The sequence below is a fragment of the Rattus norvegicus genome, chromosome 6 (genome assembly GCF_036323735.1).
Source record: "Rattus norvegicus strain BN/NHsdMcwi chromosome 6, GRCr8, whole genome shotgun sequence".
Classification (NCBI taxonomy): Eukaryota; Metazoa; Chordata; class Mammalia; order Rodentia; family Muridae; genus Rattus; species Rattus norvegicus.
In genome coordinates this window covers 64,473,059-64,490,149 of record NC_086024.1, presented here as the reverse complement: position 1 = coordinate 64,490,149, position 17,091 = coordinate 64,473,059, and the positions used below count along the sequence as shown (strand labels likewise).

At 37.9% G+C, this 17,091-nt stretch overlaps 1 protein-coding gene across 9 annotated transcripts in view; it reads right to left on the bottom strand.

The window, feature by feature from the left end:
• The window catches only part of Immp2l (inner mitochondrial membrane peptidase subunit 2), an 899,718-nt gene that overhangs the window by 206,757 nt on the left and 675,870 nt on the right, over nucleotides 1-17,091 (bottom strand). For 4 of the 9 annotated variants that reach the window (XM_063261368.1, NM_001398704.1, XM_063261366.1 and 1 more), the window contains one exon: nucleotides 11,825-11,927. The exons of the other annotated variants lie outside the window; for them this stretch is intronic. In XM_063261368.1, coding sequence (XP_063117438.1) covers nucleotides 11,825-11,927 — 103 coding nt within the window. The remainder of the gene's footprint in view (nucleotides 1-11,824; nucleotides 11,928-17,091) is intronic. 9 annotated transcript variants of the gene reach the window in all.

Sequence of the window (17,091 nt, the reverse complement as noted above, 5' to 3'; positions counted from 1 at the left end):
GACACATCTTCCTTCCAGTCCACAACTGTGCTTTGGGGCACATCAGGTGCTCCAGCACTCCCCACCCCAGGTATACACCCAAGGGACAGCTTGATTTCCAGAAGGTTCTTCATAAGGAGACTTGCAGATAAGGAACTCCAAATCACCTCCTCACCCAGAGACAGCCTTGCTGGAGAAGGACAATCATAACCAGGCTCAAAAGAGAGACAGGCTGTAGTCAGACACAGCAAGGGCAGTTAACCAGAGATAACCAGATGGTGAGAGGCAAGTGCAAGAATATAAGCAACAGAAACCTACTTCAAGTTTGTGAAGAAATCAGAGAAGACTTCAGAAGATGGAAAGACCTCCCATGATCTTGGATCCGTAGGATTAACATAGTGAAAATGGCCATCCTACAATAAGCAATCTACAGATTAAATGCAACCCCATTAAAATTCCATACAATTTTATGGACCATGAAAGGGCAATTCACAACTTCATCTGGAATGAAAAACAACAACAACAAAACCCAAACAAACAAACAAACAAAAATCCCCCAGGATATCCAAAACAATTCTAAACAATTAAAGAACTTCTGGGGGAAATAACCATCCCTGACCTTAAACTGTACTACAGAGCAATAGTGATAAAAACCACATGGTGTTGATACAGAGACAGACAGGTAGATCAACAGAATAGAATTGAAGACCCAGAAATATACCCACACATCTATGGTCACTTGATCTTTAACAAAAAAGCCATAAACATACAGTGAAAAAAAAAGAAAGTATTTTCAACAAATGGTGCTAGTCTAACGGAAGGTCTGCAAGTAGAAAAATGCAAATTGATTCATTTTTATCTCCCTGTATAAAACTCAAGTGGATCAAAGACCTTTGCATAAACCAGATGTGCTGAATCTAATAGAAGAGAAAGTGGGAAAGAGCCTCGAATACATCAGCACAGGAGAAAATATCCTGTAAAGAAAACCAATGGCTCAGACTCTAATATTAACAATTGACAATAGGACCTCATGAAACCAAAAACTTCTGTAAGGCAAAGGACACTCCCAATAGGAAAAAAACAGCTACCTACAGACTAGGAAAAGATGTTTACCAACCTTATATCCAACAGAGAGCTAATATCCAAAATATACAAAGAACTCAAGAAGTTAGACTTCAGAAAACAATTCTATTAAAAAATGGGCTACAAAGCTAAACAAAGAATTCCCAGGTGAGGAATATCGAATGGCTGAGAAGAACCTAAAGAAATGTTCAACATTCTTAGTCTTCAGGGAAATGCAAATCAAAACAACTCTGAGAAATCCACCTCACACCAGTCAGAATGGCTAAGATAAAAAACAGGTGACAGCAGATGCTGGCAAGGATGTGGAGAAGAGAAACATTCCTCCATTGTTGGTGGGATTGCAAACTGGTAGCACTCTGGAAATCAGTCTGGCAGTTCCTCCAAAAACGGTACATAGTACTACACCCAAAAGGTGCTCCAACTTATGATAAGGACACATGCCCCACTATGTTCATAGCAGCCTTATTTATAACAGTCAGAAGCTGGAAAAAACCCAGATGTCCCTCAACAGAAAATGGATACACAAAATGGGGTACATTTACATAATGAAGTACTATGCAGCAATTAAAAACAATGATTTCATGAAATTCAAAGGCAAATGGGTGGAGCTAGAAAATATCATCCTGAGTGAGGTAACCCAATCACAAAAGAACACACATGGTATGTACTCACTGATAAGTGGATATTAGAAAAAAAGTTTGAAATACCCATGACACCATATGAAAGTCAAGAAAAGGAAACACCAAAGTGTGAGTGTCTCAGTCAGTCATACTTAGAAGGGGAAACAAAGTAATCACAGGAGGTTAAGGGTGGGAGGGACTTGGGAGGAAGAGAAGAGGGAGAGAAGAAAAAAGGGGGGCAGAATTAGGTGAGGGAGGAGATGGGTGAGATATACAGAAGGTCAGAATATCTCACAGAGGTGTATAGCAATGGGGATGGGGAACTGGGGATAGCCAACGGAAAGTCCCAGATGCCAGAAAAGCAAGAGGCTCCCAGGACTCAATGGGGATGACATTAGCTGAAATACGCAACAATGGGGAGAGAGAACTTGTAGAGACTATATCCAGAGGTTAGGCACAGACCCTGGTTGAGGGATGGGTCTACCCACCCTTCACAAAATTTTAACCCTGTCTAAAGGAAATACAGGGACAAAGAGTGGAGCAGAGACTGAAGGAAAGGCCATTCAGAGACTTTCACACCTGGGAACCCATCCCATATGCAGCCACCAAACCCAGATACTTGCTGATGCCAAGAAGTGCTTGCTGACTGGAGCCTGATATGGATGTCTCCTGAGAGGCTGTGTCAGAGCCTTACCAATACAGATGTGGATGCTGGTAGCCAATCATCAGAATGAGAATGGGAACCCCAATGGAGAAGTTAGGAGAAGGATTGAAGAAGCTGAAGGGATTTGCAACCCTATAGAAAAACAACAACATCAACCAACCAGATCCCTCAGAGCCCCCAGGGACTAAATCACCAACCAAAGAGTGCACATGGTGGAACTTCTGGCTCCAGCTGCATATGTAGCAGAGAATGGCCTTGTCTGGCATCAATGGGAGTGGAAACCCTAGGTCCTGTGAAAGCTTGATGCTGCAGTGTAGGGGAATGATAGGGAGGTGGAACAGGAGTGGGTGGGTGGGTGAGCACCCTTGTAGAGGCAGGGAGAAGAGAGGTGGAGCAGGAGGTATTCAGAGGGAAAACTGGGAAGGGGGATAAAATTTGAAATGTAAATAAACAAAATAACCAATTTAAAGTAAAAGAAGGGGCTGAAGGGGTTTGCAACCTCATAGAGAGAACTAGACCATCCAGAGCTCCCAGGGACTAAACAACCAACCAAAGAATATACATGGTTGGGTCCATGGCTCCTGCTACACATATAGCAGAGGACTGCCTTATTTGACATGAATGGGAGGGGAGGAGCTTGGTTCTTTGGAGGTTTGTTGCTCCAGTGAAGGGGGATGTTGGAGGGGTGAGGAAGGAGTGGGTAGGTGGGTAGGAGAGCATCCTCTTAGAGGCAAAGGGGAATCACCCAAATTACTTAAAGTCAAGATTACCTTATATTTCTCTCCTAAGTCATTTTTGCACATATGATCATTAAGATATAGACACAGAATGGTCTTTGTAAAAGTTTACCTAATAAGTTTAGGGAAACTAAACATATCTGGAGGAAGATATTTTAATATAAATTGTCTGAGAAAATTGTCATGTGCTGTTTGTGTTGGTTCAGAACTGTATCTGAGAACAAGATGGGCCGGACTTGAGCATGTTTGTTTCAAGGCTTTTAAAACTCCCATTCTGGTAGCAGGTGGGAGCAGGTGTGTGAACTCCCTGATACTAGGACAAGGAAAATGAAACAGCAAACACCCAAGGACATCAAAATTATCACCCACTTGAGACTAGAAGAAGGTAAACTATTTCCTATATGGGTTGCTACTGGTTAGTCATCCTAAGATTGAAAAATCCTGCAGTGGGAATGAGAATATATAAGGTCACCTGTGGAGAGAACAGCTATTCTCAGCTCTGCCTAAGAGTCTCCTGCAGGGTTTCCCTAGTCAGTTTCTACTGGAAGTTGTGAGCTTCAGGTTTGATGATGCTTTATTGTCTAACTGCTACTTGCAATGTGTTCTTTTGCTTTTGCTTGCTTAACAAATGGCTTAATGACATGCATAATACATGACTACTTTAACTTATTCTTCTTATAGCTCAACTAGCTCTCAGAATCTCAATCAAAAAAAGAAGTATTTATATAGTATTGTCTTTGCAAAGCAGTTCCATAGTTTACCAGAGAACACTTTATAACTAAATACCCAATTAAATGATGCTCTTACGAAGTCTTAAAGTCTAAATCATAGTACATTCTCTCTCTTTTAGGTCCTTTGATTTTCTATTCTCTATGTAGATTCAATTATATAGACACCAATTATATCTTAGAAATCTGATAAAGACTACAAACTCCACATCTTCACAAAATCCTAAGCACTTATAAAATTTCTAAATTAATAACCCTGCATCTTTTTCACAAATCTTGATTCTTGATCTATTGTCAGTAAATACATAGTCATTATAAAAAGAAAACACTTAATCCTGTAACGAAACAGCCCAGAGGAGCAAAGTGTGCCACAGTGGTGAGGTCGAATGACACTTCTGCTGATATTTTCCTACCTGAAAGTGAAATCGTGTGGAAAATTATTTCTATGCTAGCAGAATAATTACGATAAAGCACAAAGTGTGATCTATTAGAAATGGAAGCCTAGATTGTTCCTGTTCTTTGGGGATGGAAAATATCTATTTTAGTTTTATATCATTTGTGTATGCTCTCTTTAAAAAGTCATTTGATTGATGTTATAATTATATAGACAAAAATATCTAACAAATACTGAAGCAAATCCTGAGGGGTGTTCTGTTTTTTGTTGCTACATGGGGATTACTTGATTTTGAACACTGCTCCAGAGGTGGACTATCTTCTGAGACCTAGCTTTCTTTGTTCACACAGATATTTTCATTATAATCAGAACTCGATTAGTGGAAATTTCTTGAAATGCATGCCTTTGAGTATATCTAACTGAAAATTACATCTAAAAAAATACATGCTAGCTTCCAACACTTGAAATGGGATTATGGAAAAAAAAAGACAGGAAAACTACCAAAATGAGGAATTATAGTTTCAAGTTATCACAATTTATTCTACAAATATAGAATGTATATTTATTGCAAACAAAATATATGTAACAAGTTTGAATGTATTATAGAACAAGTAGAAAATACAGCCAATTAAAGCCTAAGCAACATTCTTCAGATGTGCGAATAGAACACTTTACTTGGATTCTGTCAACACAGTCTAATGATCTTTTTCTTTATTCAAGAATGGCTGGTTGTAAATAAAAGCTACTCTAACTGCTCCAAAGAAGTCACACAAGGAAAACTCAACACTTCAGTGATAAATAAAATGTCATTTCATTCTCCTAAGTCCACAAAATTATTCTGTATTATATAAGCAAAATAATTTCAGCACAATTGAAAGCTATTAACCACTCCAGGCATAAACTACTTCATTCACAAAACATACAACATCTGCAGGGCCTTATGCAATGCAAGATTTTACTAAGTACTTAATAGTTGTACTGATTTTAGAATATTCTATCCAATCAAAATCTTGTAGATTTCACAGATTGTTATGGGAATTTTGTTAATAACAGTAGTACTTTTCTGATATGCTTGTCATGTCACCAACTTGGAATATCTGTGACCGTTTAGTTACAGCCTGATTGTGCCTACCCTATAAGGAAGGGATATTTCTTGGCAATTGCCTTTTCTTTCCTGTTCCTTCTGGCATCAGAGTTCTACTGACTCTATGCCAAAAGACAAACTCAGCATATCCCCTGTTAGCCATGATTTCAATCTCTGCTCTTAAACACCTCTGGATGTTTTAAACATTTTCTCCCAAATTTCATCCCAATTCTTTCTTTGATATATTGTCCATATGGCAACAAATCTCCCTTCCTTCCTTCTTTCTTCCAACTCCATGAATGTTGTTCTGCCTGCTTTGCTCACATAGTCTTTTTGTTTCACTAAAAAGTACATAATATGGGAAGATTTACAACAGGCATAACTGGCTATCTTATAAGAATGTCCTCTTCCCACATGTTACCTATATCCTTTACCTACTAGATAAAAGACCATTCCCTTGGTCTGTTCTACTTGAGAGAACACATAGGTTAAAAGGGACATTTGCAAATGGAAGATGCTTTTAAAAAGTGTCCCTGTGGCATGAGAAGCTTTGCATGATATGGGAATATGAACTTTATTTTTCTTCTAGCTTCTAAAGTGAAAAATGTTTTTGAATTTCATTGACTTGAAAGGAATCCTATGGAATTTCAATTGTGGTTTGCCTCACTTTCATATAAATCATCTCTCCTGTACTATCAGACATTTTTTAATCAATAACATTTCTAGTGTTCACTTACTGCTAATATTATTATCACCTATTAGGCACAGTTCCCTAAAAATGTTCTAGGGGACTAATACTTTGTTTAATTACATAGCAATAAAATAAGGGTTTGGATTGGCTATTTTACAAATGACTTGGGAGGAGAAGTATTCTTATTCCTCATAGTTTATAGTTTCCTTTCTCAAATAGAGACATTATATCATAATAATTTCTGCCTTGAAATTGTTCCATTCTGCTAGATGGTCCTTGCACACAAATTGTTCACAAGGTGACACAGTGATCACAAACCTAAAAATCAAACTGTGTTTATACATCTTAGAAAGAGTGCCTTTCCCTTGAAATGTTTAAAACCAAAGTTCTCTTTTAAAGTCTTTTGATCAATATAGTCAAAACAAATTATTTATTTTAGACACTAAACTACTCAGTTTTGATTTCTGTGTAGATGTTAGAATTTCCAGTATGACATATTTCCTTATAAAAAGTCACCATGCAGCACAAAACGAAAATATCTCAGAGGCTCGTGACTTACAGCAAGATAAAAATGCTAGAAAAACTTCAAAGATAGAAAATACATAAGCTAAATGGAGGCCATCAAAAGAGTTAGAGCTATGTTTTCACCAAAAGGACTGAATACTTATGAGGCCGGTTCAAACATGAGCGCCGAAATGCACATTCACAGTAAATGGAAGAGAAAGTCCAGCGTGTATTTTAATCTATGGAAGAGTCCGCTGCCCTAAAGTAGTTAACAATTACTCCTTGAAAGCTTACACCCGTGCAGCACATGAACAAACAGCAACAGGACATTTGCCTTTCATGTGCCCTACTCTTAGTCAACGGAGCACAAGTCAAAACTTCCAGTAAACAGTTCCTTCTGGGTACTGGCAAAGAACTGCTATTTCAGAAAATGTATTAACACCTCTACCAGTAGGGGTGGTCAAGGACAGGATGCCAATTCCATGCTAGAGCAGAAGAGTTATTATGAGAAATGCTTAGAAAATATTCCTAGCAATCATAAGCCTGTATCTGGTATCTTGGTTACATAATCCATATACTCTGAATTTATCCAAATATCATACCGTTATTTGTAATCAAAGTTTTCACACTGAAGCATATCTGATAATTTCCCATCTGCTCAGGTTATTGTAAAGCAGTTTCAATGGAATAAAGAGATTTGACCTATATGCCATCTACTTCCAATCTTCTTTAAACTAGCTTTGAGACAAAATGTATGTTTATAATTTTAAAAGTCATAGGAGTTTTTTAACCACGTTAAACTCTCGGTAATTACAATGGTATAAAAAGTATCAAATATGGCCTAACACTGGAGACAATAAAATGTTATATACTCACTTCCCTAATTTTTATTCATTCAATATTATGAATACTGATTGCATAATGAAAAATTTTTAGAAGCATACTTGCACGAACATAAAATTTACCCTATGGCTAAATCATGTCATTTAATTATAGTTCTATACATATTTTCTCAGGTTATTTATTAAAATTTTTATTTTACGTGAAGATGCTCATTTTATCAATGACTTATGTACAATTAATTTAGAGAAGAAATCTTTTCTTTTTAATCATGTGGAATTATAAATGTGTAAAACCTGGGAAAGTGAGAGTTCATAAACAAGACTATTAACTCTTGTTTGATTTGTGGCATGTGTTTGTACAAGGGTATCCTAGTTTCTTCCCATGCTGCCTTCCTCAAAAAACTGAGTGTGGATGTTGGATTAGAAATTATGTTTGATTCCTTCTCATTGTGAATTTCTCTATTGGTTGTTTTGCTAATAAAATCTTTTTATTAATAAACTATTACTAACCTTTCTTTCATAATATCAGTCTATTCTATTTTATGCCTGTATAGTTGTAGTGAAACAAATCAAAGAAGCAAATGACAGTATAAAGAGGTACACAGGAAATAATAAAACATAGCAACAAAAAAAATCAGGATAAGACATTTGTTTTCTTGAGGCTTCTTTAATAGATTAGAGTTAAATGCTTACTTAAACATAGGAGCACTGGGAGAACTTTTAAGTGAGTATAACTAGAGTCTAGTTATCGTCAGCTAAGTGCACCTCTTATAGTTGATTACCAATTAGCTACAAAAGAAACAAATGAAGCAGATTCTATGACCAGGTCGATCGCTATGCAAAAACATAAAGCATGTGAAAAAGTGTTACACGCCCTGTGAAGGTGAATGGGAGGCACCAGATGAACATTTTTGGTCTATTGTACAGACAAAGGAAACATTGCAGGCAAGTCTGACTCCTTCGTGTAAGTTTTCAATGCCAAGGAAACTTTATTATACCATTCAAGGGGAGAAATGAATCAAGAATGTATCTGAAAACATGAAATTCACTGATCTTCTCTATAATATTTAAATATGCTGATGGTAATCAAATCTGTCCATTGAGAATTTTATCAGAAAGTGTAATTTTCAAGACTATATTTCTAAAAGTATAGTACTAAGATTTAATGCTTTAGAATTAAAAATTCAAATAATTAACAAATGAATCATGATAAAGGGCATTCCAAAAACCTCTACATTCAGGTCAGGTGTGCACCTGCAATTCCAGCTCTTTGGAAGCCAAAGCAGGAGGAATGTGGGTTCTGGGCCAGTTTGGGATTACACAGTTATGCTCTGTCTAACAGATTAATCAAATAACCAGGTAAAATAAATTTCTATATCTAAGCATTATAGTTTAGATTTATAAGGATGGTCTGAAATGTACTTAACTGTTTCGTGCTTTTTGAGAAACTTTCTAAAACTTGAAGGGAACTCACTAGGAAGTTTTGCCATCAAAGATGCTATTAGAGTAGAATTACAGAGCACATTCTAACAACAAAAACAAATATTAAAAAACTTACAAATATACAAATAGATTAGTATATGATGTGACGAAGAGCTTATTTTTCATTCTAGAGAAAGCATTTCACTTAATTTTGGGAATTAGAAACAGTACTAGTTTCCTAAGTGAAAATAACTTTATTTCACTCATAAGTCAAAAGTAGGTATGGATAAATATTTTCTATCCTACAGAAAGGGTGCGGGGAGAACATTAGATTTAAAAATAACTTTGCTTTTACCTAATTATTGATTCCATTATAATTATCAAATATATTTTATGTAAAACAGTGATATAAACAAATGACATTGAGAGATAAAAGCAGCATATTTTTCAAAGTTTTATGCTATATGTTTTCTTGTTGTAATAAACACAGCGAGACTACCCTGTACATGCAGTTCACGTGCTTTACTAGGAGGATACTTCCCCATGTGTTTTTCCTTTCTGGGTATTTTTATAACCACAGTTGAGTGATTCAAAGCACTGCTCTTAAGTGTAGGCAGGGAAAGGAGTCACATAAGAGCTGTTAATTCACAGGGCACACTAAGGACACTATGAAATTCCCCACACCCAGCTCACAACTTTATTCTTGTCTTTTCCTTTTTTAAAAAAAGTATGTGAATGCATTGTTATGTGTGCCTTGGTTTGTGCATGCGTATATGTCAGGCTTAGGGAGGGGTGGACCATGGGTGACATCCAGTGTCCCTTTCAGGCTTTCTCCAACTTATATTTTTTCTTTTTTTTTCTTCTTTTTTCTTTTTTTCGGAGCTGGGGACCGAACCCAGGGCCTTGCGCTTGCTAGGTAAGCGCTCTACCACTGAGCTAAATCCCCAACCCCTCCAACTTATATTTTTGAGCCAGAGTTCCTTACTGAAAGTGGAACTAACAGGTAATAACTGCCTGGCCAAGGAGTCTCAAGGATGATTCCTTGTCACTTTGTTTTCAGGGCTGGCACAGTCCACCACGCCTTGCTTATATGTCCTGGGGGACCAAATTCAGGTCCTCATGCTTTACATCACAAAGGTTTACCCATGAGCCATCTCTCCAGCTCTCCTTTGATTTCTCCAGTAAGCAAAGAGAAATCAACTGATAGGCAATCATAATAATTACATAAACAACATTGCCCCAGCTCAATTTAATAGTAAACAAAATACCAAACCCCTCAAACTTCAGGACTTTATCAGGAATTATTTAGCACACACCTAACAGAAAGTAACACAATAAACACTTCATTGCAAAAGTCACTATGCTAATGAATTTAAACTCAGTAAAGTCAACATTTAATATAGACTTGGCCAAAACAAGGTACATGTACTCTTATTGGTCAAGAAATCGAGCTTTATTCAAGTGACTCACTTTCTCTCAAGTTGTTACTTGTGTTCCTCACTATAGACGATTGCTTTGCATTATAAGCAGCACAAAAGATTCCCAACATTTCTTATTTGTTTCTTATTCTTCAGAACTTAGATTATGTAATGTTTCACATAAGTACTATTTGAAGGCAATTATGGACTGTAGGCATTTTTTAAACATCATTGGTTTGACTAGAGAAACAAATAGGAATGCTGCACTAAAATTTCTCCTACAATTCCACATAATTATTCAGGTCCAGCTTTTACACACTTTACCAAAGTTGAGTACAGTGGCTATACATTCAGTGACAATAACACTGGCTCTTTATGAGACATGTAGAAAATTCCTTTGTTGGAGACCACAACCTTTTAATTTTTGACAAAATATGAGGCTATAATTTTTTATGCAAGCATGTATAAGGATGCTAAATAGTTGCTCTGTCTTATACATGCAGAACAAATTCAGCTTTGGGAAATGGGCAGAGGTGAGTTTTCAAACAGAGCAGACAAACAAGGAATTAGCTTCTGTTTCCATTGCCTAAGGAATTCTTCACTTTCATAACAAGTTATTGTAAAGACTCATAAAGAAGAGAATTTCTATATTCAGTCAAAGTGAAGAAAATCTATAAAATATCGGTCTAGTCACACATTCAATGGATAAACATACAACAGAGTAAGTCTGTATTTCTGCTATAAGTTAAATGCTAACAAAATGTCACTTTTGAACAGTAACAGAATATGCCACCCCCAAGCAGGTCACTCTGACACAAGGATTACTTTCAGCTAAGGCTACTTGAAAAACAACAGCCACAAGCTGGGCACACTACTCTCCTCTTTCTTGAAAAGAGGAGATTAACACTCCCAGGTGACAACTGTCCTCTCTGTAGCTGGAGTCAAGAAACATTCTTCAGTGGAGAATTATAGCTGAGAACATTCAGCAGTCTTGTTAAAATAATTCTGATCTTTCTTCAGCCTCTATGTAATTTAGTTACTTGTCCAAAATTACCTGTCTTTGTGTAAACTAATATGATGATGGGTAAGTTTCACCATTTTGAAGGCCTCTGCTTCATTGTGAGAGCTTCTTTGACACCAAATACATAGTATATACGTATCTATAATATCTCTGGCAATCTGTTTTACATCAATTTTGTTGTAAGATTGAGATGGGACCACAAAAGAGAAACAAGGAATCCCACTTCTCCCACACTTACCACTGTGATTTTTAATACTATTGTACTGAATAAAAGATTTAGAAAATTGGTGCCTGCTGTCTTCTTACATATTTTATGGGTTAAATATTAACTGAAAACATAGGTAGATAGCATTTCTGTGAAAGAAATGAAGTTCTTCAAATTGTGGAAAGTCAGTTAAAATACACACAGACTCTCTCTCTCTCTCTCTCTCTCTCTCTCTCTCTCTCTCTCTCACACACACACACACACACACACACACACACACACTTTGACAGCCTAAAGTAATTTTCCAACATAAAGTGTTCCATTACGAAGTCCCCAACCAGTCTGGGCTAAAAGAACAGCAAACTATTGGGTTACACTTGTTCCCACCTTCGAAATGCCATTTTTTTCCAAACAAGGTTTACGTTGACTCACCGGTCCAAAAGAATTACTATCAAAACTGTGTCCATGATGATCTCCTTCAACCCACATGTGACCACGGGGGACTTTGACCAACTGGTTTTTGTATCCAATGGGTCTGAAAAGAAACAGTGAGACCAATGAGGTGAGAGGAGATGACTCTACAACTTGGAGACAGAATCTGGAAGGACAGAACGGCTATTAGGCAGATAGATAAGAGGGTCTAACTCCGAGAGGGTTAGAAATGAACCACGGGAAGAGATAAGATGAAAACTCAGTGCAGATAGACTTTGGTCAACCTGGAACAGACTTCTGGACATCTAATAGCAGGCGATTTATTCCCAATGAATTTATGCCCAGTAGGATCTTTGTTGCACAAGGAAGCATAATTGCACTGAAATTCAATTTGGGTAAATGTCTTTTCTTCCAAGAAGACAGGCTCTAGACGTAGGCTACCTTTACTAGCTTAAAGGCCTAAGAATCTGTCCTGATCTCCCTATATAGAGTCAAAGCCATTTGAGCTATTAACTACCTCTTGTCCTGGTTGTGGGAGTTAGGGGGAGCGTCTGGCTATAAGGGTCATTTAGATTACTAGCTATCGCTGGTCCTGGTTGTAGAACCTTAATATGGCCCAGCCCAATAGATTAAAGTAGAAAACAAAAACAGTCAGTTAATCACTTAAAATTTTAACTTTCCGCATGGAAGAACAGGTGTTTCTATCTTTCCCATTCGAAAGTCAATCCTGTGGGCTTAACATTCCTGGTTTCTCTGGAGATCTGTGCTCCCAACAGTCCCGAGACTACACAGTAAGTTCCCCTCAAGTAAGATACAGTTCAGTTTCTAAACTGCCTGTGGAAACCACATGTAATAGGTGAAGCTTTGAGAAAACAAAATGGGCAAAGTTAAGTTTTCAATCAGGTCAGACAAACGAGATATCAACTATAGTTTCCAGTAAGAAGAAGGTCTTCACTTTAAGAGTGAGTTACTGTGAAGATTCACAAATAGAGAATATCTATGTACTCAAAGTGAAGAAACTGAATAAAATTGCAGCGTAGTCACATTTTCTATAGATATGAATGGAATATAGTTCCTCCTGTGTAAGAGAAAAAACCTGCATAAAGAAACTTTGCATGAACATCAAATATGGTGTTTCGCTACTTAATTCACACTATGCTAAATAAATTAAAAAATCAAAATACCTCAATTCAATGAAGATTTATTTGTTCATTTGTCTTCTCATACTTGCACTTATGCTATTGCTCAACCGTTTCAATTTAATCATGGAAATTAAGATTCAAAACTAGGGGCTGGAGAGATGGTTCGGAGGGTTAGTAAGAGCCCTGGCTGCTCTTCAGATGACAGTTCAATTCCCAGCACCTACGTGGTGGCTCACAACTGCTGTAACTTCAGTTCTAAAGGATCTGACACCTCCTTCTGGTCTCCATGTGCACCAAGCACACATGTTGGTGTACATGCATCATATATGAAAACAAAACACCCACACATATAAAAACAATAAATAAATAAATATTTGAAAACCCAGCATTAGTAGGAAGGAAAGGAATCTTGATGACCCTTTAGAATCTATAGACTTATTATTAGTTGAAAACTGACTAGCACTACATTTTTTTTTTCAAAAAGAAACTTTTGAACAATTCTGAAGTGTCAATGACAGATAACATACAGTAGATATTCATATTCTTTTTAAAAATATTTATTTATTTTATGAGTACACTATCACTATTTTCAACCACACTAGAGAGGGCATCAGATACTATTATAGATGGCTGCAAGCCACCCTGTGGTTGCCGGAATTGAACTCAGACCCTCTGGAAGAAAAGTCAGTGTTTTAACCCCTGAGCCATCTCTTCAGCCTGATATTCAGATTCTTTTTTTTTCCATCTTTATTAAATTGGGTATTTCTTACTTACAATTCAAATGTTATTCCCTTTTCCGGTTTCCAGGCCAACATCTCCCTAGCCCCTCCCCCTCCCCTTGTATATAGGTGATCCCCTCCCCATCCTCCCCCCATTACCGCCCTCCCCACAACAATCCCGTTCACTGGGGGTCCAGCCTTGGCAGGACCAAGGGCTTCCCCTTCCACTCGTGCCCTTACCAGGCTATTCATTGCTGCCTATGCAGTTGGAGCCCAGGGTCAGTCCATGTATAGTCTTTGGGTAGTGGCTTTGTCCCTGTAAGCTCTGGTTGGTTGGCATTGTTGTTCATATGGGGTCTTAAGCCCCTTCAGTTCTTTCAGTCCTTTCTCTGATTCCTTCAACGGGGGTCCCGTTCTCAGTTCAGTGGTTTGCTGCTGGCATTCGCCTATGTATTTGCTGTATTCTGGCTGTGTCTCTCAGGAGAGATCTACATCCGTTTCCTGTCTGCCTGTGCTTCTTTGCTTCATCCATCTTATCTAGTTTGGTGGCTGTATATGTATGGGCCACATGTGGGGCAGGCTCTGAATGGGTGTTCCTTCAGTCTCTGTTCTAAACTTTGCCTCCATATCCCCTCCTAAGGGTATTCTTGTTCCCCTTTTAAAGAAGGAGTGAAGCATCCGCATTTTCGTCATCCTTCCTGAGTTTCATGTGTTCTGTGCATCTAGGGTAATTCGAGCATTTGGGCTAATATCCACTTATCAATGAGTGCATACCATGTGTGTTTTTCTGTGATTGGGTTACCTCGCTCAGGATATTTTCCAGTTCCATCCATTTGTCTATGAATTTCATAAAGTCATTGTTTTTGATAGCTGAGTAATATTCCATTGTGTAGATGTACCACATTTTCTGTATCCATTCCTCTGTTGAAGGGCATCTGGGTTCTTTCCAGCTTCTGGCTATTATAAATAAGGCTGCTATGAACATAGTGGAGCATGTGTCTTTGTTATTTGTTGGAGCATCTTTTGGGTATATGCCCAAGAGAGGTATAGCTGGGTCCTCAGGTAGTGCAATGTCCAACTTTCTGAGGAACCTCCAGACTGATTTCCAGAATGGTTGTACCAGTCTGAAATCCCACCAACAATAGAGGAGTGTTCCTCTTTTTCCATATCCTCGCCAGCACAGGAAGGGGATAGGGACGATCTTTCTCATGTGGTTAGTGGCCATTAGAAATGATTCAAATCATTTGCTTTCATATCTCTTTTTTATCTATTTTCAGAGTGCTTTAAGAGACTAAAATATTCATGCCTGTTGTCCCAATTCTTGTATTTGTAGAAATTGATTGCTAAAACATACTAGAAGTATGAAAAAATGCTATAAGAGATGCTCAACCCACACTTTTTATAGGTCTCACTTCCATAATGCAACTTACCCAACTATCCAGTAACAAACCATTGGTAAGTAAATTATGAAACAGTCAACCAAATAAAAGACAGAATTAAAATAAAATTTGATTAAACTCTTACAATATAATTAATATTTGGAGGACACATAGCTTTATATTTCCTTTATTTCCTAAAGCACCCTGGAAAACACCTAATTTGAACATGCTTCTTAATAAAGGTTTTCTGAAGGAATGAGTGGAAGAATGAATGAAATTCACCCAGAGAGCAAAAGTTTTCAGAAACGAGCTTATCACAGTGTTACTGGATACGAACTCTCTAGGAGGCTAGTCTGTTAGTTAGCAAGCTGTGTATGCACAGGAGAATGCATTAAAAAGGAAAAGTACACATAAATTGGTGCTATAGAAATTGAAACTATTCATTATCTTGGATGGTTTTTAATTTTCAAGATAATTTCAGTGTTGAATCGCTCTGCTTTAGATCAGTAAGTCATCCATGCGAGGAAGCAATATTGTAGCCATTAGAAACCCACAGTAAGTTAAGGGTTGCTGTTTGTTTTTAATTACTTATAGGGAAAGAGGCTTTCAGAGTTTTAGTGAAAAGCAAAAACAAATTTAACACATCTTACCCTCATACACTTTGCCATAGAAGTGTTTTTCAATTAAAGCCATTCCTTTAGTTCTTGACATCATCGCTGCATTGTAAGCTAGTGTCTAATGAATAATACTCACGTCAAATGATAGTGATGAGGGTTCTCTGCACCCAAATCCCGTGGGAGGGAGAGATAAACCTTCAGAGAGGCAGACAAGCCTGGGAAACCAGAAGAGACTGCTCCCTGCACACACATCTCGGACGCCAGAGGAAAAAGCCAAAGACCATCTGGAACCCTGGTGCACTGAAGCTCCCGGAAGGGGCGGCACAGGTCTTCCTGGTTGCTGCCGCTGCAGAGAGCCCGTGGGCAGCACCCCACGAGCGAACTTGAGCCTCGGGACCACAGGTAAGACCAAATTTTTCTGCTGCAAGAAAGCTGCCTGGTGAACTCAAGACACAGGCCCACAGGAACAGCTGAAGACCTGTAGAGAGGAAAAACTACACGCCCGAAAGCAGAACACTCTGTCCCCATAACTGGCTGAAAGAAAACAGGAAAACAGGTCTACAGCACTCCTGACACACAGGCTTATAGGACAGTCTAGCCACTGTCAGAAATAGCAGAACAAAGTAACACTAGAGATAATCTGATGGCGAGAGGCAAGCACAGGAACCCAAGCAACAGAAACCAAGACTACATGGCATCATCGGAGCCCAATTCTCCCACCAAAATAAACATGGAATATCCAAACACACCAGAAAAGCAAGATCTAGTTTCAAAATCATATTTGATCATGATGCTGGAGGACTTCAAGAAAGACGTGAAGAACTCCCTTAGAGAACAAGTAGAAGCCTACAGAGAGGAATCGCAAAAATGCCTGGAAGAATTCCAGGAAAACATAAATAAACAAGTAGAAGCCCATAGAGAGGAGACACAAAAATCCCTGAAAGAATTCCAGGAAAACATAAATAAACAAGTAGAAGCCCATAGAGAGGAGACACAAAAATCCCTGAAAGAATTCCAGGAAAACACAATCAAACAGTTGAAGGAATTAAAAATGGAAATAGAAGCAATCAAGAAAGAACACATGGAAACAACCCTGGATATAGAAAACCAAAAGAAGAGACAAAGAGCTGTAAATACAAGCTTCACCAACAAAATACAAGAGATGGAAGAGAGAATCTCAGGAGCAGAAGATTCCATAGAAATCATTGACTCAACTGTCAAAGATAATGTAAAGCGGAAAAAGCTACTGGTCCAAAACATACAGGAAATCCAGGACTCAATGAGAAGATCAAACCTAAGGATAATAGGTATAGAAGAGAGTGAAGACTCCCAGCTCAAAGGACCAGTAAATATCTTCAACAAAATCATAGAAGAAAACTTCCCTAACCTAAAAAAAGAGATACCCATAGA